Here is a 23670-nt window from a genome sequence, read left to right as displayed (position 1 = left end):
AATTTGCTAGTAAAAGTTGACCGTATGGTGATAACTATTTGTTATTTTATTAATTTTTGCAGTCAAGATCCATTGTGTTTTTATTAACAAAAAGGCAACAAATAAACGGGTGAAGCTTTGGGCCCACTTTGGGCTAGCAACCAGGCTGTTAACTGTGGCGATCAAGATTGCTAGCAAAATGTGCTGGCCCACCATTAGCTAGCACCACACCTTCCCTTACTATCGCAATACTGACTCATTTGCTAGCAAAAATGTATCTATACCGGTTGCTCTTAATAACTTTCCTGGTCCCAAACCCAAAATTCAGTTGAAAAATAATAAAATATAAAGGAGTGTGAATTAATTATCAAAACAGCTGTAAAAAATTTACTCCAATTCAAAGTCATCTTTTAATAGAAAAAAAAAATGATGTTATAAGTTCAGCTCAAATTTAATTTTTAAGATTATTTAATAAACAAGTTAAGTCCAAACAACATGGCATGTTAAGACTTGCGAACATTGGTCATAATGAAGTGTAGAATGACTTGTTTTTTATTAGGAATTCTTTTGATTTATAATAAAAAAATTGAAGTAGAGCTGGTGAATGAGTTTGAAATCACCTAATTATTAGGCACCCCCATATATATAATTTATTTTGAGATTCATAGGCTGAAAAACTAGAGTGCTTTCTCCTAAGGAAAGAAAATTGTGTTCAGCTTAGGCTTCCATGTGCAGTACAAACAAATCAATAGGTCCAAAATATATGTTTTGCCTATGTATTTTAATTATGTCTTCATTTTTAATATTTGAACAATTATCTGTTTTGGGTTGCAACTAAATTGTGTGTCTGCTCCATTTTAAAGAACTTCACTGCTTATTCTGTTTATAACAATCAACATATGATGTAAACAGCATTGGATGTGAGGTGACAGCATATTAAAAAAAAACACAGAACATAAATTTTTTTTTTTTTTTTTTTTTTTTTTTAAGTGCCATTTAGCAATACTAAGAAACATTTAACTAATATGACAATGATAATATTGTTGCTGTTCAAAAAAATAAAAATTAAGAATGTGGTTGTGAGCAACATATAAAAGCATGTGTATTACATTTCTGCTCTTTTGGCTTCCAATAAAGAGATCATCTCATTTTTGTTTCTCATTTGTTTACTTTTGTGGCTACTAGTGTTGGTTGGAAAATTTTTATACCATTTAGCAGAAAGCTTTGGTATCCGCTTTAGGGTTTGACGATCAATGTAGAAAAGCCCAAATTTGATCTTGTAACCAGCTACCCACTCATAGTTGTCCATCAATGACCATGCAAAATAGCCGCGAACATCGGCTCCCTTCCTACAAAATCAAATTTTGGTGAAATGGTTAATTATGCACATAGCATGCATATATATATATATATATATATATATATATATATTGCTTTTTTTACAGGCAATCATAGCATATATATATATATATATATTTCTTATATATATGTAGAAGTGGTTAATAAGAGAGACTAATGAACCATGCTTAATAAGAAGCAGAAAAAGAAATTTATGAATAGTTCCAAGGCTTTGTTGAGTGGAGAGAGTAATGCGTGACCTTATTGCCCTGGCCAACGAAGCGAGGTATGCTTTGTGAAATTCAATTCGCTTGACATCGTGGAGTTGATCATTCACCTGTTCATCTTGTTGCTGCGGTGGACAATATCCTGGTATGAATGAAGATGACAGCAGATTTTCAAAGTTTAGAACAAAATCGATCGACATAAGTTTTACAAGTAACTGAACATTGTTTCTAGTGGTTTAGTTTTTATAATCTCTCTTAAAAGCCATTCAGTCCTCTCCTTATGGTAAAACTCAAATGTACCTTTTTTTTTTTTTTTTTTTTTTTTTTTTTTTTTTTTTTTTTTTTTTTTTTTTTAACTTGTATTCCACTAAGATGCGGAGGTACATGTGCCATTTACTCACCATTTTCACCCACGAACATAGGCAGATTATGGTATCTTTCCTTAAGATAGTCAATGACCTCCTCCATGCCTCTTGGAACTATGAAAAATACGGACATCCCTGTCTATTTGAAACAAGAGAAGTGCCATATACATATATACTTCAGTGGGAAAAAACTAGATTGCAAGACAATTTTATACAAAGCCGGTATCTATTTTTCGATTTTTTCATACCGGTTGTCCAATTGGAAAACCATCACGCTCCACAGAAAGGTTGACAAAGCCTCGGATTGCACGATCTTCACCTAGAATGCAACTAGAATGGATGCAGTCCTTGGCATAAAAGGTTGAATAATGGTTAAGGCCAATGAAGTCTATACTGCCTTTGACATATTTAGCTTCCTCTGCTGAGAAACTGGGTAATTCTTTCCCAAGATAACGGCGCATTTCTGGAGGGTAATCTCCAAAAACTAGGGGTAGGGGATCGAAAGTCCTATAAAGTATGAGATCAATCATGTCATATTCTGATAGCAGCTTGTAACATTTTTAAGGGTAATTTAGAAGACTTCAATTCACAATGTGTAAAATAATGTGAATGATTAAATCTTATTAATTGAAAATGAGGCACAATCTTGTTATTTAAATGTATAATCACAAGGTATCTAGGTCATTGATTCTACAGATGGCATTAATGAACTTCTGCTGAACTTCGGAAATTGGAACCAGAACTGGCAGCATTTTGAGTGTAGTTGGCTGTGATCGAAATGGGTTCTGGACGTGTTTCTTCTCTCTTGAGAGATTCCTCATAAGCAACAAGCTTGTCATGAAATTCTTCAAAGCCGATGACACTATCACGTGCACGGATTGCAGCGACAATCTGCTTAAATTCTGCTTCTAATCCATTAAGAGCATGAATAATGAGATCATCTTCACTAACTGATGCATCAATCAAAGCAAGTTCATCGAAAATTCCCTTCAATGTCTGAAGATATTCAGATACAGATTGAGTCCCACGGGACATTAAAGTGATACGTTCCTTAAGATGCATAACTCTCAATCAAGATTGGTTGGCGTAAACCTTAGCCAACTTGTTCCAAGCTTCTTGAGAAGTTTTGGCTGAAGCCACCAAGGGCATTGCGGTTTCGGAAAGTGATACAAAAATGGCATGAAGGAGGAGTTGATCTTGTCTCAGCCAAAAAGAGTGGGCATGGTTGGGAACAATTTTGTTTTCTTTGACAATTGTTTCACAAGGACAAGGGGTAGAGCCATTGAGATAACCCAGGAGATCATATCCGAATAGTAGAGAATGAAATTGGGCTCTCCATGAAGGATAGTAGAAAGATATGAGTTTCAAAGGTAATTGGGCTGTTGCATTGATGGAAATAAGATTTGGCAGACCAGTGTTTGGTGTAGGATTAATAAGCAATGGAGATTGAGTGCTTTGGGAATTTTCTTCACCTATGGAGAAAGTAGGACCGGATTCCTCATCGGAGCTAGAATGCTCTGATACCATAAAGAGAATTTAGAATAAGGAATAATAATGGCTGATTTGATAACCGTTTGTGTATTTCTTCTCATCAAGGTGCATACACTTATATATAGAGATGGCTAAAGCTAATTACAGTAGCTAGGAATACAAAGCTTGACAGCAGTAAAGATTAAGGTGATTGACAACTAACTTATAGCTATACATAATAGGATGCTAAATCAAAGGATGGTGACTGATATGCGAAGCCTTGATTCATGGGAAATTGTTCAATTTGGTTGTGCTTGATTGGAAAAGTCAATAGATCTGCTTGACTTCTGATTGAAAGGAATCGTATCTAATCTAATAAAAGCAAAGCCATTAAATAATTTTTTAATGCTTTGTCATTAAGAAAAGACAAAACTGTGACTATGATTTTTCATGCCCGTACAACAATAGTTTTGTTTTCATGCCCATACAATATATATGTGTGTGTGTGTATGCATATAAATAAGTGTACACAAATCAAGTCATGCTGATCACAAAGAAAAGAATTCATAAGCCTTGACTTTATATATGTAATATAATCATTATATACTACTGTAGGTGCAAAATTCTGCTCAACCATGAGAAAAATAATACAATACACTCAAGAACAGTAAAAATAAATAAGAACAGTATATAGAGAAGCGTAGAATTGCTTGGATCCTTTTATTGGAGGTCTGGGCCTCTATTTATATACAAAAGTTAGAAGAATTATGGTAGTATTCGCGTTACTTGTCCTCTAATTCTTTCCATATATCAATTTATTTACAAATAGAATTCTTTCCTCTTTATAATTCTTCCCTTACCGGATTTTCCTTACACAGAACTTACTTCCTTTGATGAATCATTTTCCTTACAGGACCGGCTCCTTTAAATGGATTTGGGCCGCATTTAACTTGGTACACATGACTGCTGGTGGCTTGATTCGAGCTTTAGTAAAGCTGGTAGTTAGATAACAGTAGTTTTGGGCTAATGACCAACTCAACTTGGGCTTCTGACAAGATGGGCTTTGACCTTTATCGAAGATAAAGTTATATTTATGACGACGTGGATTGCTCTTATTGGAGGAAGATTTTTCCCTGCACACTTTGCCCCCAATTCCCTCTTTAATTGGATTGCGGCTCCTATTAAAAAGGGAATTGAAGTTGCACGGTTGTCTATTTTACAAAAAGACGTTTCGAAGATTGCCCATTGCCATTCTGCCTTAAGAGATTCTATAAGGGTTACTTTTGCTCTCACTACGTTTCTTGCATTCTTCACTCCGTCGTTTTATCAGGTTAGTTCTTCATCTTTTTCTCTTCGATCTTACATTATGAGTACTTCGACTACTCCTGAACGTATAGATATCGTAGATTCTGAGTCCACTCCCTCGTCTTCCCCTAATCTCATTAGGGTTCCCCCACCTAGGGTTTCGAACTTTCCTAAACCTGTAAGTGACTTGGCTAATCAGCCAGGTGCTTCCCCGATCCAGGCTGAAATATCCACCTCTGGGTCGGATAGTATCCTCACTAAGAAAGAAAGGAATGCAGTTCTATCTATTCGATGCATCCCATTCTCCATTGAATCCATAATGGAAGAATTCGAGATTCCCGAGGGGATACAAATTGAAGAGTACCCCAAAGACGCTGATTTTTGCGTCGGCGAGGGCGTCGGAGAAGACGAGTTGCTCCTCTCTGTTGGGCATCTCAACGCTCTTAGGTTCCCCTTTCATCCCTTCTATCATTTAGTCTTCAACAAATTGGGGATTGCACCCCTGCAAGTAAACCCTAACTTCCTTCGAGTAATCTTAGCACTCCTCATTCGCCGGTGGCAGGAGAGTCTTGACCTGACTCTGGCTGACTTGCTGATTACTTATTCTATTTCTAAGCATGGAACCGAACCTTGTCGTTTCTTTTTCACTTCCCCCTTGCACCAAAGGATATGTACAGACCTTCCTACTTCTGAGAAGAAGTGGAAAGAGAGGATGATAATTGTTAAAGGGAGATGGGCCGTGCCTCAATCGAGCAAACTCCCAATCCCTCACAAGTTCGGGAAGTTAGGTATAGAACATCCCCCCTTTCTTCATGAAGAGTGCTCGGGCTGTTTCCCATGTCGAGTCTTATTATTTCGATATATTTACGAGTTTTTTGGTGTTTTTTCAACAACATTTCCTTCTTCGGCTGCCAAAAAGAGGCTTTCCTTCCTGGAAAGGCAGGTCTGGAGCAACCCTCCCTCGATCGAGAGCTTACTCACTTCTGCGAGTCTTAAAGCAGTTGCTTCCATAGCTGTAGCCGCTGATCTCATGGACCTCTCACTTCCATCATTTGACAGCTTCCCCATGACTGAGGAAGAAAAACAGAGGGCTGAAGCCTTGAAGAGGAAAGCTGTAGAGAATGCTCCGTTGACTATATTGCGTACAAATGAGAAGGAAAAAGAGATTGACAGAGTCCCTTTGAACAAAAGGGCAAGGCTGAACTCCTTTTCAACCGCGAAATCCAAGGGTGCTTCCAACCTAAAAAGCAAAGGGAAGAAAACCGAAGAGGTTAACCCTGAGGATGAGGTCAGCGCTTACGTCCTTGCCGAGGCTGGAGCACCTTGGACTCCTTCCTTCTTGAGGGCGGACAAGTCCATCCTCCATGTTGGTGATTCTATGATCACTGACCCATCTGCAGCACTGGCCGTTGCTCGGGGAATGTGGCTCCCCAAGGATGAAGAAATTATCGGCAGAATGGGGTTGGAACAGCTACTCCCATCTGCCCCTGTTCGAGCCATAGAGGTTTGCTTCGTCCTTCATTTCCATTGTCATAATTGCCTTACACACTTTCTTACATTGTTATTATCTCATAATGCAGGGCTTGTATCATACTATGGCCCTCTGTGTTACTGCTGAGGCTCAGTTTCTTTCCCTTAAGAAGCTGGAGAAAGACCTCAGTAATTCTGAGAAGAAGGCATCCCATGCTATTGCCAATACACAAATTGCATACGAGGCTCGGGATGTTTACAAGAAGCGTTTGGCTGCTTCTGATGCCAAAGTTGAGTCGCTGAAGACTGAAGTCCAGAATTTGAATGATGCCCTTAGCACCTGCATCATTGCAGGGAGGCAGATGCAAGGTCGTTACACTAGTTTGGTGCGCTTATCTAGTGCCAAGGCCTTCAGGTCTGGCTTCAATCAGGGTTCAGGGGAAAAGACAACAGATCCCGAGGTTTTTGATGCCCATATGGGAATGTCTTTCCTTTATGATGAGGGTTCAAAAGCTCAGGAAGCTAAAATTCTTTTTGCCGAGATGGTGAAAGCTCATCTTGAGGTCCCTTCAGCTCCAAGTGTCTCCACTCTTGCAACTGGCCCATCAAATCCTCCTCCTGCAAGTCCAGTTGTGGTAGATGCTTTTGAATCTACCCCGTTTGATCCGGAAAGGAAGTAGGATCGAGTAATATTTTTTTCTTGGTTTTTTTTTTTTTTTTTTTTTTTTTTTTTTTTTTTTTTTTTTTTTTTTTTTTGGTAATGAAACAACATTGGGAATGGTAGATATCAATGATAAAACCATATTCCTTAAGCTGTGTCATTTTTATTCTGCTTCGACTGAATATACTTGTATGCTTTTAATATTGCACACACTTTGTTAGATGAGATTATTTTTAAGGAAAGTACCTTGCCTGAGAGTTCCTTATCTATTCTATTCCGAAGCAAAATAAATAAGATATGAAGAAGAGATCTCCTCTAATGGTTTATCTGATAATAGAGGATTGTTTTTTTCCTTTGGTGATTTAACCTTTAAGGGAACCCTTCTTGAAATGGATTTGTGTGAAGCAAGTATATTTATACTTGTTTCTTCTTGTAGTTTTTCGATGTGGGACAATCTCGTGGCTTATATTACCGAATTTAGAATCAGTGAATATGAGCGTAAGAGTAAGGTTTGCCGAGTCGGACACTAGGGGTTTGAGGCGAACAAATTACTCCCCGGCGCTGAGCCTGAGGGGAGGTTTGCCGAGTCGGACACTTAGGGTCCAAGGCGAATAAATAACTCCCCGGTGCTGAGCCTGAGGGGAGGTTTGTTTGCTGAGCCAGACACTTAGGGTCTGAGGCGAATAAATTACTCCCTGGCGCTGAGCCTGAGGGGAGGTTTATTTGCTGAGCCGGACACTTAGGGTCCAAGGCGAATAAATTACTCCCCGGCACTGAGCCTGAGGGGAGGTTTGCCGAGCCGGACAATTAGGGTCCGAAGCGAATAAACTACTCTCCGGCGCCTGAGCCTGAGGGGAGGTTTTCGTATATTTTTCTCAAACAACTTATCATGAGGCCGAGGATTCAAAAATGATAAGAGGCCAAGAAAACGAGTAACAGTGGCTGTGAAGTTTCCTATTTGTTGACTTTGGAGACTTTCCTCCATTGATACTCCCTTCTTGGCAACCAAATGTAGTGGACTACGCATATAATAACCGTATTTCTTTTCTATTTCTATCCGATGTGGGACATAGACTAAATTTTGTCAAAAAGGTCAGTGTAAGAAATGCCTCTGGTATTGAGCTTGACAGCCTTTAATACCAGTGGGCCCTCCTTACACTGCAATCAACTATTTGAATATTCCCATATATAGCAGAATGTAACACATACTTTTTTGTCGATGTGGGATAGAGAGTTTTAATCATAGGCCATAACTCATGTTTTTTTCTTAAAAATCATTGTGACGAATGCTTTTTAACAGCTTGCTTCTAACATTGCTTTGCATAAAAATTGTATAGTGCGACTTGGCATGCATAAAAATTGCATAATGCGACGCATGCATAAAAGTTGCATAATCATAGAGTAGTATGAAAATATCTCTGCATAAAAATTGCACAATGCGACGCATGCATAAAAGTTACATGATCATAGAGTAGTATGGCCCCTATTTTTATGGAAAGAAATAAATGGAGTAGAATTGTATTGAATATGATAGAAGCAAAATAAAGAAAAGTTTGGCTGACAGTGGACATACTCAGCCTTATTTGTGAAGAATTTGTAGCAAAATTGACAAACTTATCTAATGGAAATACCTTTTAAGGTGTATTGCATTCCAAGGACGCGCAATTGGACGTCCGTCAGCTTTAGCCAAATGATATGCTCCTTTCCCCACTACTTCGGTAACCCTGTAGGGTCCGGTCCAATTAGGTTCCAGTTTCTTTACATAAGCTGTCTCTTGCTTCAAAACCCAATCGCCTACCACAAAGCTCCTGAATCTGACGTGTTTGTTATAACTGTTGCGCAGCTGTTGCTGATATGAAGCAAGCCTAATTGCTGCAGCATCCCTTTTTTCGTCCAGGAGATCGAGACTATGTTCGAGCTGCTGACTATTGTTTCCTTCAAGCAATAAGAATATCCGAAGGGTTGGAACTGCTTCTTCGGTTGGGATCACAGCTTCAGATCCATAAGCCATGGCAAAGGGACTCTCTCCCGTAGGCTGCCGTGGTGTGGTTCGGTATACCCAAAGCACCTGAGGGAGATTCTCGTACCATTTCGTTTTGAATTTCTCCAATTTCTTCTTTAAACAACTTAAAATTGTCCGATTAGTTATTTCAACTTGTCCATTCCCTTGTGGATAACTAACTGCAGCTAACTTTTGTATAATTCCATGCTCAGCAAAGAATTTTCTTGTACTTCTATTATTGAGGTTCTTGCCATTGTCCATCATAATAACTTTTGGGACCCCAAACCGGCAAATGATGTTGTTCCAAAGGAAACTTTTTACCTGCTCATGGGTCACACGTGAGTAGGCCTCGGCTTCTACCCATTTAGTGAAATAATCTGTAGCCAGTAGCACGTACTCCTTTTGTTCCACAGTCTTGGGTAACGGGCCCACCATATCAATCCCTTATTGTGCGAATGGCCATGGATTTGCCATTGCGTGCAAATCTTCGGCAGGTTGATGCTTTATGGGACCGTGACGTTGACATTTGTCACACCTCCGTGTACACTCTTCTGCATTCTGGGCCAAGTACGGCTAGAAGTAACCTTGAGTTAGGACTTTATGCGCGAGGGATCTGCCCCCAGAATGGTTGCCACAATCTCCGTCATGGATTTGTCTCAACACCACAAGAGCCTCAGTAGGGCTTAAACATTTCAGGTAAGGACCTGAAAATGACTTTCGGTATAACTGATTATTAATGATGGCGTATTTAGCTGCGGTGATACGGAGCTTCCGTGCTTCGAACTTCTGGTCTGGAAGAACTCCATGCTTGAGGTAAGCTTCCAATGGATCAATCTAGCATAGTTCTCGAGGAATAACTGGAACCACCATTACTTCCTGCGGAGGATTAATGCTGGGCTCGTCCAGAATGTCAATCGGCGTAATCCGAATCAGATCCTCATTTGAAGATGACGCTGATGTGGCCAATTGATCTGCTTCGGCATTTTTAATACGAGGTACCTGATAGAATTCGATCTGATCGAATCCCCGTGCAACGTTCTCTACAGCTTCTTTATATGCTTTCATTCTTTCCTCTTTGGGATGGTACTGACCTGTCACTTGATTTATAATAAGCTCTGAGTCACTAAAAACCTTTAAGCAACGTACCTGGAGACTGCTAGCCAATCGAAGACCAGCAAGTAATGCCTCGTACTCGGCCTCATTGTTCGTAGCTGGGAACTTCAAATAGATAGATTGCTGCAGCTTGGTGCCTTCGGGTGTTGACATTACAATGCCTACTCCTGCACTTGCTTGATTCGAGGAACCATCGACTCGAAGTTCCCACTGTGGTTCAGGGTGTGCTGGCTCTTCGGGAATATCTTCATACTCGAGAAGAAAGTCTGCTACAACTTGTCCTTTGTGCGACACCTTTAGCTCATAAGTTATGTCGAATGAACTAAGCTCGATAGCCCACTTGGTAATACTCCCAGATAAATCGGGCTTAGAGAGTATACCCCGTATAGGATAGTTGGTGAGTATCATAATGCTATGAGATTCAAAATAATGCCGAAGCTTCCTCTTGGCATAGATCAAAGCTAAGATGACTTTTTCTGCTTTACTATATCGCGTTTCCACATCTGTCATGGTCTTACTTGTGTAGAAGGCTGGATATTGCCTCTTTCCTTCGTTTCTAATCAATGCTGCACTTGTCGCTGTATTAGAAATTGCCAAATACATAATAAGAACCTCCCTGGGTTTTGGAGCGGATAGAATTGGTGGTTCAGCCATGTAACCTTTCAACCGATTGAGGGCCTCCTGCTGCTGAGGTCCCCATATATCTTTATTCTTGGATCGTATAGCATCGAAGAATGGTTTGCACTTATCTGACAATCGGGATATAAACCGGCTGAGTGCTGCGATCCGACTAGTAAGAACTTGCACCTCCCTGCGATTTTTTGGTTCTTGATTCTAGATGAGGGCCTTAGCCTGAGCTAGACTTACCTCTATCCCTCTTTTATTCACTATGTGGCCGAGGAATTGACCTGATGATACCGCGAAGGAGCACTTGGATGGATTCAACTTCATGTTGTACTTCTTCAAAGTATTGAAAACTTCCTGTAGATGCTTCGGATGATCTTCTTTCTTCATACTTTTAACCACCAATGTCATCTATATATGCTTCAATTGTCTTTCCCAGCAAATTATCGAATATCTTATTGACAAGGCGTTGATAAATAGCTCCAGCATTCTTCAATCTGAAGGGCATGACCCTGTAACAATAAGTTCCCTTTTCTGTAATAAAAGCTATTTTTTCTTCATCTTTAGGGTTCATAGGAATCTGATTGTATCCTGAGTATGCATCTAGGAATGTCAACCTCTCGTAGCCGGTGGTAGCATCAACCATCTGGTCTATCTTGGGCAGAGGGTAGCTATCTTTAGGGCAGGCTTTGTTGAGGTTGGTATAATCTACACAAACCCTCCATTTTCCATTCTTTTTTTGTACGACTACCACGTTCGACAACCACTGCGGATATTGCAATTCTCGAATGAAACCTGCTTGCAACAATTTGCTCACTTCTTCAGCTATAATGTGATTGCGTTCAGGGGCAAACCTTCGGTGTTTCTGCTTGACCGGTTTGAACTCTGAATCTACCTTCAGGCTATGGCAGGAAACTGTGGGATCGATCCCTACCATGTCCTAGTGATCCTACGCAAAGGCATCTGCATTGCTCCGGATAACATCAATTAATGCCTCATTTTCTTCGAACGTGGAAGAAGAGCCTAGATAAGTAACCTTCTGAGGGTCACCGAGGATAACTTCCACGGTTTTGAGGGTCTCCTCGGTGGGCTTCGCAATTTCCTCTTCCTCATTTTCCTTAAGGTACTTGGGCAGAGGGCTCTGTAATTGCTATTTGGGTCCAGTTTTGGAAGCCACACCTGGTTGCTGTTGAGTCGACACCCTCTTCGCCTTAACTTGTGTCAGCATATAGCATTCCTTCGCTGCGACTTGATCGCCCCACAGATTAATTACTTCTTTCCCGTCCGGAGATAAGCACCGCATCACCTGGTGGAAGGTGGACAGAACTCCTCTCATTCGATGTATCCAGCCTCTTCCCATGATGAGATTGTAAGAAAGATGAATCTCTATTAAAACAAAGTTCTCCTTTAGAGTCCTCTTCGCCGCGGTTACGGACAAGTCTATTACTCCAAGGGGATCTACTCTTGTGCCATCGAATCCCATCAACGGGCTGGAGGTAGGTCAAATAGATGATGACGAGATCTCTAACTGATCAAAGACCGTCTTTGTGATTATGTTAGTGCTACTTCCTGGATCTACCAAAACCCTCCTGATCATACAATTGGCCACTAAAAGACTGATGACCAATGGATCCTCGTGGGGGAGTTGCACTATGGATAGGTTGCCATCTCTGAATCCAATACTAATGCTACCCGAATTGATAGCATTGACCGAGGATATGTTCCTGACCTTGTGGGTCGCCCTCAATCTGCATCTGTACACCTCTTCAGACTCTTGATCATCCTCAGACCTGCCATGTATTGCATGGATGACTTTTACTTACGTACCTTCTACCTTGCGGGGATAGACCTCGCGGGGCTTTGCATGCTCTTTGTTATGAGGTAATCCATCAACTCACCTCTGGCCATCATATTCTCCACTTGTCGCCTGAGGGATCGGCAATCGTTGGTTGAATGCCCATAATCTTGATGATGAGCACAATGCTTGCTTTTGTCCCTTTGCTCTAGGGGTTGCTTTATTGGCTGCGGAGTTGTGAACTTCGTCTTATTCTCTTGGAAGTGCTGAGCCAAGGTAGTTCGGAGAGGTGTAAATCCTTCCTCTACCCTTTGCCTTTTTTCAGGTGCCTAGGTGATCGACGTTGAAGAACGTTGGCTTTTTTGAATCTTTGGAGTTGGAATTCTTTCTCGAGGGTAGCGTGCTGCGCTCGGTGGGCTATATTTTCCTCATGCCGAATGTAGATCTAGGCCCTGGCATTTAGAGTCTACATGTCGGGAGGTGACTACTTGACTAGGGAAGTGTGGAACTTCGTCCCCTGAATCATTGCGAGTTTAAATGTCTCTATAGCAGTTACGGGATGACAATCCGCTATTTCTGATGCCTCCATGTTGAATCTTGAAAAGAAATCATGTAATCTTTCCCCCCTTTTCTGCCTTACGGTGAAGAGGCTGGCAATGCTCTTCTTTTGCTTCTTATTTCCGCAATACTATGCTAGGAACATAGTGCATAGAGTTACGTAATCTGGGATGGATTTATGCGGTCTATTCCTGAACCACTCTAGCGCTGCTCCTGTCAAACTAGTAGGAAAAACTCTGCACATCTAAAGGTCATTACGATCATCCAAAGCCATCTTTTGAGCATAATGATCTAGGTGCCGAGAAGGATCCCCTGTTCCATCAAACTGGGTGAAAAAAGGCATGGTGAATTTCTTGGGCGTCTCAACCAGATACATATCGTCAGTGAAAGGAGTTTTGATCAAAGAATTTTTGTGTTCTCTAGCCATCTCGACATGGTGTCTGAATCTTCAGGAGTCTCTTCTCATCAAAAGCATCCTGAACACCTGCACCATCTGGGATTCCATTGGACCACACTGTAAGCTTATGGCTGGATTCGACTTGCTCATCCTGCGTGCGACGAGGGACGTTATCTGAAGCCGCAGCCTCGGATCTTGCCTTCCGTTGCTGCTGAACCTCATTCGGCTGAACCTCATTGGGTCGTGCCCCATTAGGTGGAACCCCATCAGGCGGAAGTCCAGTAATCAGAGGAATATTCTGACTAGGGGGTGCTATGGTGTCACCCACTGGTGGTGGTGGTGCCAACTGAGCCAGCGTCGTTTGCAGAGCGTTATTCTGCTGTTGAAGCAAGGCGATCTGAGCCACACTTGCTTCGTTTGCCTGACGAAGTACGTCAAACTGGTGCAGAAACTCTTCACGCATCTTTTGCATCAACTCATTCTGTTGATCTGCTGAAGATCCTCCGTTCGACATTCTGGATGGTAGCTGCAGGATTCACTTGTGAAACAAAAATAAGAGTGGGAATATATTTACACACGATTCCCATAGACGGCACCAAAGTGTAGGTGCAAAATTCTACTCAACCAATAACAATTGAGAAAAATAATACAACACACTCAAGAACAGTAAAAATAAATAAGAACAGTGTATAGAGAAGCGTAGAATTGCTTGGTTCCTTTTATTGGAGGTCTGGGCCTCTATTTATATACAAAAGTTAGAAGAATTATGGTAGGAGTCGCGTTGCTTGTCCTATAATTCTTTCCATATATCAATTTCTTTACAAATAGAATTCTTTCCTCTTTATAATTCTTCCCTTACCGGATTTTCCTTACACAGAACTTACTTCCTTTGATGAATCCTTTTCCTTGGAGGACCGGCTCCTTCTTTAAATGGATTTGGGCCGCATTTAACTTGGTACACATGACTGCTGGTATCTTGATTCGAGCTTTAGTAAAGCTGGTAGTTAGATAACAGTAGTTTTGGGCTAATGACCAACTCAACTTGGGCTTCTGACAAGATGGGCTTTGACCTTTATTGAAGATAAAGTTATATTTATTATGACGTGGATTGCTCTTATTGGAGGGAGATTTTTCCCTCCACAACTACATTATTTTATTTTAACCTGGCAAACAAACAGTCAAACAACCTAAACACAACAAACACCAAGTACATACAATTACCATGAACCATAAAAAAAACTTCCAAAACAGCCAATCCCAAAGAAAACCAAAAGAAAGCTAGGTCACGACAACCATCATGATAACAACCTATAGCTTAAAAGGTTTCTAGAGCATTGGTCTGACCAACACCCACTAACAACGCAAGTTGAGTAGCAAAAGACTGGGATGATTTCAAGTTTTAAGATTCACCAGCCTGCGCCTTTGACTTACCAAAAGAAGCTGAAGGAGTACATATTAAACCACCTGAAGGAGACACCTCTGAAAGCTTACACACTGCACCACCCCCCACAGCTTTAAGTTTCTCGTCCGCCTCAACTCTATCTCTACAAGATCCTCCCGAAATGGACTGTCGATGTTTGCGACCCTTCCGAAAGAGGGAAGAGCCCTAGCTTTGAGAGGTTGTAGAAGAATCAGACAGGTTCCCTTTCAACTGCATTGCCCTCGCCTTACCCTTCTTCCAATCCTTTGACACTTGATCCCATCGTTGGAAAGGCAAAATTCTACCTTTAATTGGAGAAGTAACTGGATCACATGCCATAACCTCTTCTTACTGTACTGACAGCACGTGACTTTGAAAAGAAGAACCAGGGATCAATCTCCCCTCCGTCGTAGGATTATGCTCCCCAATAGGACTAAAATCCTCCACCACCCCTTTCCCTTGAGTACCCATGACATCCAAGATATGTGTATCCACAGCTCCCGTGGAACCCTCACCTTGACCATCCTCACCAGCAACCCGAGTTGGACCCCCTACACTAGATAAAACAACAACTGTGGGAGCCAAAGGATGCACCTGATTAAAAGGTGGACCATTTGAAGGATTCCCAAACACAGCGCAGAAATCAGCAGCTCACACTGGAATCTAACGAAAAATGGAAGAAACTTTGGTAATGCCCGGGTCTTCATTACCATCCGAATCGGTATCCTCCACATACAACCAATTTTTACTTGAACCTTTACCCCAAGAATCACCCATCTCCTGCTTCGGATGCCAAAGATCCTTGCCAATAAAACCTTTAGCCCCTAACCACCCCCTATACTCCTTAAAATTTGTCAAAGAAGGAGCCATCCCCACTGGACATGTTTTCTAATGATGCCCAATAATTCCACAGACGTAGCAAAAAGAAGGTAACTTTTTATAATGAATTTGGGCAGAGACTCTAAGCCCGATGGACTGGTTAACAAAATATGATGATGAAGAGGCTGAGTAAGATCCAATTATACTTTTAACCATAAGTCTCGTCTATTTGCCACCATCTTCTCCACTTTTAAGCACCACCCCATTGAAGCTACAATTCTTTGTCCCACCCTCTCAGAAAGAAGATTCGTTTGTGCGTGCATAATCTAAACCCAGAAAGGAGAAACCTTAAACGGTTCATCTGAAAGCAACAGTCCCTCCTCCTACGCTTTAATAACCACTAAATGACCATCAAACAATTAAGGATAACCATTAAGGATTTGCTATCAAACATTAGTGTCCTACATAATCAGTTGAAATAAGTTTGTTGCCACTTTAAACACCTATATCCTCTGTGTTATGAGTTCCTATTGTTTCTCCTTAGGCCACAGTTTGGTAAAAAACTTACCAAAAGTGAACTTCACCCCCATTAGAGATTGTTTTAGAAGCCCAAACTTTAGCAAACAAACTAGCATGACAAACCGGATCACTTTTAGCAGTATTTTCCTCTGATAAATGAATTGGCTCCTTTTCCACCATAGTCAACGTCATACCCTGGAACTGCTCAAGGATGCTTTGCTCCATCACCTCCTCAGGGGAAAAAAACTGAAAAGGAAATAAAGTTGACACGTTTACCCACCACAGTTGGAACAGAAAACATAAGAAAGAATGGTAATGTATAGCACACTGGGTTATCACAATATATAGAAACATAGTAGTGTACTTGACATAATAAAATATAATCAACAAAGGGTCCTAAAAGTCATCCAAGGATGACTGACATGTGATATTTTTGTTTTTCATCATTTTTCATTTTCTTGAATTTTTCGTTTTTGCGAGGGCATTTTCATCTTTTCTAGTTTTGCATACCGGACACCATGGGGTGTGTCGGATGTGTCCAGGAGTTGGTTGGGGCATTTCATTGAGTTCAGGACTCTTTGAAATGCAAGGCTTGCCATTTCGGCATTTTTCAATTTTTTGGGTCGGACGGTTCCGAGTCGAACCTACTACCGGAATTGTTATGCACGGAGGTTGTGTCACGAGTCCATTGCATATCATATATATTTATTTGTGTATAATTTTAATGTTGTGGATTAATTTATGAGGTTGTAATAGTTAGTGCATATGTATATATTTTGTGTGGTGGAAAAGTAAATAAAAGTTTGACTTTTCTTAGTGGAGGGACCCAACACAAGATTTTTGTTGGCCAAGAGGCCAACTTTGGCCTCATTTTCCTCTTCTCTCTCCCAACTAGCTCTCTTTCTTCCTTGTTTTCTTTTTCTTTTTTCTTGCTTCAAAGCTTCAAGCTTTGATTTCTTCCACACCAATTGGAATTTGATAGTAATTCCTTCAGCAAAGTTGTAGAGCTCATCGAGGCTGTCGAATTAATAGGAGACAAGCACTATTTTGGCCAACCCTTGGATTTTGAATTAGGGCTTGGAATTTGGAGTTTTTGGGGCTTTTTTTTAACTAAGAGGTAGGGGTCTCTAATACATGATTTTCTTATGCTTTTGTGAGTTAATATCTTATAATTTGTTAAAGTGCAGGCTTATTTAGTCTAAGTTCTTGAAAATTACTTAAATACCATATATGAAATTGTGACTAGGTGTTAATTGATATGTTATGATTAAGTATGCCTATGTGAAATGGAAATTGTGACTTGTATGCTTAATATGCTAGAATAGAGTGGAATGAAAGCATGAGTTATGTATTTTAGTAATTTATTTGTAAAAGCATATGTGAACTTCTATGGTTGAATTGATGAATTAAAGCATGAAGCATTCATGCATCCATTGGGAAAGAAGAAAGGGAAAAGTGTTTTAAAATAAATGAAATGTGTTTTTAGGAATTGATTTTGAAAAGCGTTTGCGAAAATTGGATGCCTAGGAGGCGCCTAGTGGTCCGTGGTGTTAGTGTAGTCTAGAGAGGACTATGGATTGAGCTAACTAGGCCGGATGTGACACTTTGGAGGTGATTTGTGGTCATGGATAGTTAGCTAATTCCCCCTTTTATGACGCCTTGGAGGTGCCTTGGGTCAGATTACATTAACGGTTTGGAAGTTGAAACAGAAATGTTTAGGAAATGGGGAGCGACATTTGCATGACATTGCACTTTATTGGCATATATGGTGTGATTGGGATTGGATGACTTTTGTCAAACACTTTTCATTGTAGTTGTTTAAATGTATTCCCTATGGTATGATTCCACTAACCTTTTACTATTCTTTGCGTGAATTCACAAGGTTATAAGAAGTGTGTCTTAGACACTTTCTACTGAGCTTTTGCTTACCCCATTATTTTTAACATTTTTCAGGTTACGGAAAGGAGGTGGCGGATGACAATCCACCCCAAGCTTGAAAGGGAATAGAATTATATTTTTGCTCACTCTTGTATCTTAACCTCACTTTTGTAAAGCCTCATCTTAACTATGTAAATTCATTTGAGAAGCAAGGCTATGTAACGTAAATATACCCTCTTGACAACATTTGATGTACTTGAAACCAAATTGTCATTTTTGTAATGAATGGAAAATAATGGTATATGAATTGTTTTATGTTATTGATGTTTATAATCATGAAGTGTAGTGTATCAGTTCGTGGTGGTTCAGAGCATGCTTAGAGTTGTTGTCAAGACTTCCATATAGTTTATTTTTTTTATTTGCACCTTCATCCCAGTCCAATAGTTGAACCAGAGTTCGTAGGGCCATTTCGGCAAACCGAAATAGGCACTTCGGTTGGCCGATCATTCCAGTAGCCTCAGCTACTATTGGGGTCACAACCGTCTGACCGAAATGGCTACTTCGATCGACTGGTACAGGGGGCTACTTCGGCCCACCGGAACTCTATTTCAGTCGACCGAACTGTAGTAACCTTGTGATCTTTTGTTCCCTCTTTGGTGTAGTTAACTCGAGTCTTGAATAGTCATTTAAAGCTTCCCCTTGGCATATTTAGGATGCAATGATGATGTGTTGACACTAGCTATGATGTGGATTGACTAAGATAACCTAAGGTTCGGGTAAGGACCCGATTAGCGGTTCGGACCTACGGGTTTAAGTCGTTACAAAATTGGTATCAGAGCAATGGTTTGAATACCATTAGGACGATGGGTAGAGGCCTACCTAGGATTGCATGAGGAAGTAGAATTGCATGATTATGTGCTTTCGTGTTAAAGTGTTTAAATGTTTGAAAAGCAAGCCTACTTATTTATTTGCTTACCTGCTTATGTGATTACGTGTAAAGTGTTCAAAGTTGATGTATATTGTTAGCATGATCATGCTTATCATCGGTTGGGTTTCTTTTTCCAGGAGTATGGAAAGTGTTTAAGTGTTGTCACTTCCTATCGAGTCATTAGTGTAAGGACTTCATTCTCATGTGCGTTTTAATGTCATTGTTTTTGATCTATTCTCTCGTTTTATAGTGTCATGCCACCGAGAAAGGATCCCGGGGAAAGTTCTAGCTCCAATCCTGTAGAAAGGGATCAGGAGCAGGTTGAAGAGGATATCTTGTTACGTGATTTGATCCCACCAAGAGGGGGATAAGCGAGGGGGACTGTTGATCCACCTCTTCAGATAAGTGAAGAGCAGCTTAAGTTGGCTGTACAAGCAGTCTTTCACGACGTGTTTCGGACGGCGGTGGTATCATCGCCACAGGTTGTACCACTACTGGCACCACCACCACCACCACCTCCAAAGACAAGTGAGACAGATGATACTCTTTATCACATTGCTAAGTTTATGAAGTTGATACCAACTTTGTTTGAGGGCGGTCTAGATCCGCTTGTTGCGGACAGTTTCATGGATAGAGTAGAGAAGCATCTTAATGCTATGAATTTGGAGACAGACAAGTTGAAGACCACTTTGGCAACTTATAATTTTATTAGGGATGCTGAGATTTGTTGGAAGACCATTTCTCACACCCATAATTTGGATACAATGACCTATGATACACTTAATAGGTTATACTCTGAGAAGTACTTTCCGACACCTAAGCGGAGAGAGCTAAAGAAGGAGTTTGATGGTTTGAAGCAAAGAGGCATTACGATTACAGAAGATGAGAACAAGTTTACGTCACTTTTGAGGTTTGCACCACGGATTGCTAATGACGAATAAGGAAAGATAGAAAAGTTTGTTGTTGGCCTTGATCTCACCATCAGGCCAATTGTGGCTACCTAAGAACCGACGGAGTATGCAAAAGCAGTACAAAATGCCTTATTTGTTGAGGCCGAAAGTAAGGATAGTAAGATATCAGGGAGTCCTATTAGCACAGTAAGAGTATGAGTGCTTTCTCCAAGGGTCAATCAAGTAGGAAACAAAAGAATGAGCAGTCAGGGTTCAAAGGACAGTAGTCAGCTAGATCCACACCCACAACTTCAGTATCTATGGGGTCTGTAGACCGAACGTTACTTGTTTTAGATACGGATAGCTGGGACATTATAAGTCCCAGTGCACTCAGACTCAGGTAGCTTAGGTAGTTTGTTTCAAGTATGGGCAACCAGGGCACTACAAGTCCCAGTGTACTCAGATTCAAGTGGCGTCTGGTAGGTATTCAGGGTGTGGCCAGCAGGGCCATAGGGTGAGAGATTGTCCACAGTGGGGCAGTAGTTTTGGCAGGGGTGGAGGTTCATAGCAGAGGCAGATGCAGTCTGCCACAGTTCAGTCAAGGTTTCGACCGCCACCACCACCTCAGCTATCTCAGCCAGTTATGACAACTCAGAGTTCTCGACCAGGCAGAGGGGCTTCATCGAGTGCACCCATTCAGTAGTCTGGTTATTAGACAGGTGGTCTTCAAGGACAGAGGACTCAGGGTCGTGTATTTGCGATCACTCCAGCTGAGCCATCATCCAGTCCTTCAGTTTTTAGGGGTATGTTCCTTATGTTTCATTCTTGGGCTCGAGTTTTGTTTAATTTCGGTGCTTCTTATTCTTTCATCGCTTCATCATTTACACGAGCATTGGGTTTGGAGGTCAGTTAGTTAGACAAACCACTTTGTATTGACATGCCTATGGGGGGTTCAGTCACTCTTGATAGAGTTTATAGCAGTTGTTCCATCACCATTGCCGGGTGAGTACTTGAGTTTGATCTCATCCTTCTCGAGATGATAGGGCTTGACTTCATTCTTGGGATGGACTGGTTGTCGTCCTTCAGAGCTGTTATTGATTGTTTCAGGGGTAGAGTGTCAGTGTGTACCCTAGATTAGGATTGTTTCTGTTTTATGGGAGATAGGTGTGATTCCCTCATTCCCTTTCTATGGTGTTAGAGGTCAGGATCGACAAGGGTTCTTTTTGGCTAGCCTTTTTGTCAAAGATGATGTTGAGTTTCATGGGGTTGATTATCCAATGGTTGTACGCGATTTTTGGGATGTGTTTCCGGAGGACTTGATTGAGTTACCTCCACACCGAGAGGTGGAGTTTGCTATTGATTTGATGCCTCGTACCGCGCCAATCTCTGTGGCACCATATCGTATGGCACTTATTGAATTAGAAGAATTGAAGAAATAACTTGATGATTTGAGGATGAAAGGTTTCATCCGACCGAGTGTGTCACCGTGGGGTGTACCGGTCTTGTTTGCTAAGAAGAAAGATGGTTATTTGAGGTTGTGCATTGATTACAGGAAGCTAAATCATGCCACCATCAAACACAAGTATCCTTTGCCAAGGATAGATAATTTTTTTGATCAGTTGAGGGGAGCCAGTTGTTTTTTGAAGATTGACTTAAGGTCAGGCTATTATCAGTTGTAGGTTAGGGATGAGGGTATTCCAAAGACAGTGTTCCGTACATGGTATGGACATTATGAGTTCCTTGTTATGCCTTTTGGTTTAACCAATGCACCAGCGGCATTTATGGACCTATTAAACCGTGTCTTTTACGATTACTTGGACCAGTTCGTGGTAGTTTTCATGGATGACATTCTTGTGTATTCACAGACTCGAGAGAAGCACGAGGTCCATTTGAGTATAGTGTTGCAGATTCTACGGGAGCACCGTTTGTACGCCAAATATGAAAGTGTGAGTTTTGGCTACAAGAAGTGAAGTTTTTGGGACATGTTGTCTCAGAAGGTGGGGTTTCAGTTGATCCTTTAAAGATAGAGGCAGTTCTGAATTAGGAGCAACCTAAGAATGTTTCTGAGATCTGGAGTTTCCTTGGCCTAGTGGGAAACTATTGTCAATTTGTAAAGGATTTTTCCCGTTTGGCAGGGCCTATGACTAGATTGACCTGAAAGGGAATCAAATTTATATGGAATGAAGCCTGTAAGTCTTCCTTTCAAAAATTGAAAACAAGGTTGACTACGGCTCTAATGTTGGTGATACCCAAGCGTGGCTTAGGTTATATGATTTATTGTGACGCGTCATATGGTGGGTTGGGTTATGTGTTGATGTAGGAAGGTAGAGTAGTGGCTTATGGATCTCAGCAGCTGAAGACTCATGAGCTTAACTACTCTACTCATGATTTGGAGTTAGCTACATTCGTATTTGCTTTGAAGTGTTGGAGACACTACTTGTATGGCAAGAGATTTGAAGTGTTTTCGGATCACAAGAGTCTCAAGTACCTTTTCTCCCAAAAGGACTTGAACAACAGACAGAGGTAATGGGTTAAGTTCTTAAAAGACTACAACTTTGATTTATAGTATCATCCTGGCAAGACAAATGTGGTATCTAATGCCTTAAGCCAAAAGTCTCGTAGGACTTTGGCCGGATTAGCTATCTGGAAATGGAAGATGCTTGAGGATTTGGCAGAAATGGGGTTGTATTGCTTTGATGATGATGATGGTAGCGAGTCAGCATTTTTGTTTAGTTTTGTGGGTCAGCCTACTCTTGTCGGATGAATGATTGAGTCATAGAGACAGGATCCGGATTTGGATGCCATTCACACTCTGATTTCGGATGGTGAGACGGTGAAAGATTGGACCTTGTATACAGATGGAGGTTTACGGTTCAGGGGCTTATTAGTTGTTCCTACAGTTTGTCGTGAGAAAGTCTTCCAGGAGTTTCATATTTCCCGCTTTACAGTTCATCCAGGTAGTACTAAGATGTATCACAATCTGAGATGTCAATATTGTTGGAATGGAATAAAGAAGGATATTGCACAGTTTATGGCTAAGTGCCTTACCTGTTAACAGGTGAAGGCCGAGCACCAAAAACCAGCTGGTTTATTGCAGCTATTATCGATAGCATAGTGGAAATAGGAACAAATTGCTATGGATTTTGTGACAGGGCTTCCTAGGTCACAGCGTAAAAATGAAGCCATATGGGTCATTATTGATAGATTGACTAAGACGGCTAACTTTTTGCCTATTAAGGCAACAGATGAAACGGAGGCACTCGGGGTGCTATATGTGAAGGAAATTATGAAGCTGCACGGAGTTCCAGTAGCCATTATTTTTGATAGGGATGCCAAGTTTACTTCGAAGTTCTGGAAAAGACTTCACGCAGTGTTTGGCTCACCGTTGCATTTCAATACGACATTTCATCCATAGACGGATGGCCAGTCAAAGCGTACCATCCAGATTTTGGAGGATATGCTTCGGGCATGTGTTCTTGATCTGGGAGGTAGTTGGGAGGATCACCTTCCACTTATTGAGTTTTCCTATAACAACAGTTATCAGGCGAACATTCAGATGACTCCATTTGAAGCATTGTATGGCAGACCTTGTAGGTTTCCTATTTATTGGACCGAGGTAGGCGAGATCACCGCCTTAGGACTTGACATTGTACTCGAGACTACCGAGAAGATTAAGTTAATCAAATAGAGGTTGCTCATGGCTCAGAGCCGACAGAAGAATTATGCGGATAGCTAGAGACGGCCGCTATCTTTTGAGGTAGGAGACCACGTTTTTCATCAGGTTTCTATACGAAAGGGATTGATGAGGTTCAGGAAGAATGGCAGGTTGTCACCTTGATTCATTAGACCTTTTGAGATCTTGGACAGGGTAGGAGAGGTTGCCTATAGGTTTGCTTTGCCACCATAGTTGGA

The 23670-nt window shown here is 41.1% G+C and overlaps 1 protein-coding gene across 1 annotated transcript; it reads right to left on the bottom strand.

The window, feature by feature from the left end:
• Positions 1 to 1084: 1084 nt before the first annotated feature.
• LOC132309189 (beta-glucosidase 18-like) lies at positions 1085 to 2370 on the bottom strand. Its single transcript, XM_059807521.1, has 4 exons — positions 2158 to 2370; positions 1946 to 2048; positions 1578 to 1686; positions 1085 to 1328 (listed from the first exon to the last, which is right to left on the bottom strand). Exons 1-4 carry the CDS (start codon positions 2368 to 2370, stop codon positions 1085 to 1087), a joined length of 669 nt encoding a protein of 222 aa, XP_059663504.1.
• Positions 2371 to 23670: the final 21300 nt, after the last annotated feature.

Source organism: Cornus florida, unplaced genomic scaffold (genome assembly GCF_030987335.1).
Source record: "Cornus florida cultivar Cherokee Brave unplaced genomic scaffold, ASM3098733v1 CherokeeBrave_3.0.0_Hap2_Chr05, whole genome shotgun sequence".
Taxonomy (NCBI): Eukaryota; Viridiplantae; Streptophyta; class Magnoliopsida; order Cornales; family Cornaceae; genus Cornus; species Cornus florida.
The sequence above is the reverse complement of the archived record's forward strand: the minus strand, read 5'-3'. Positions and strand labels throughout refer to the sequence as shown.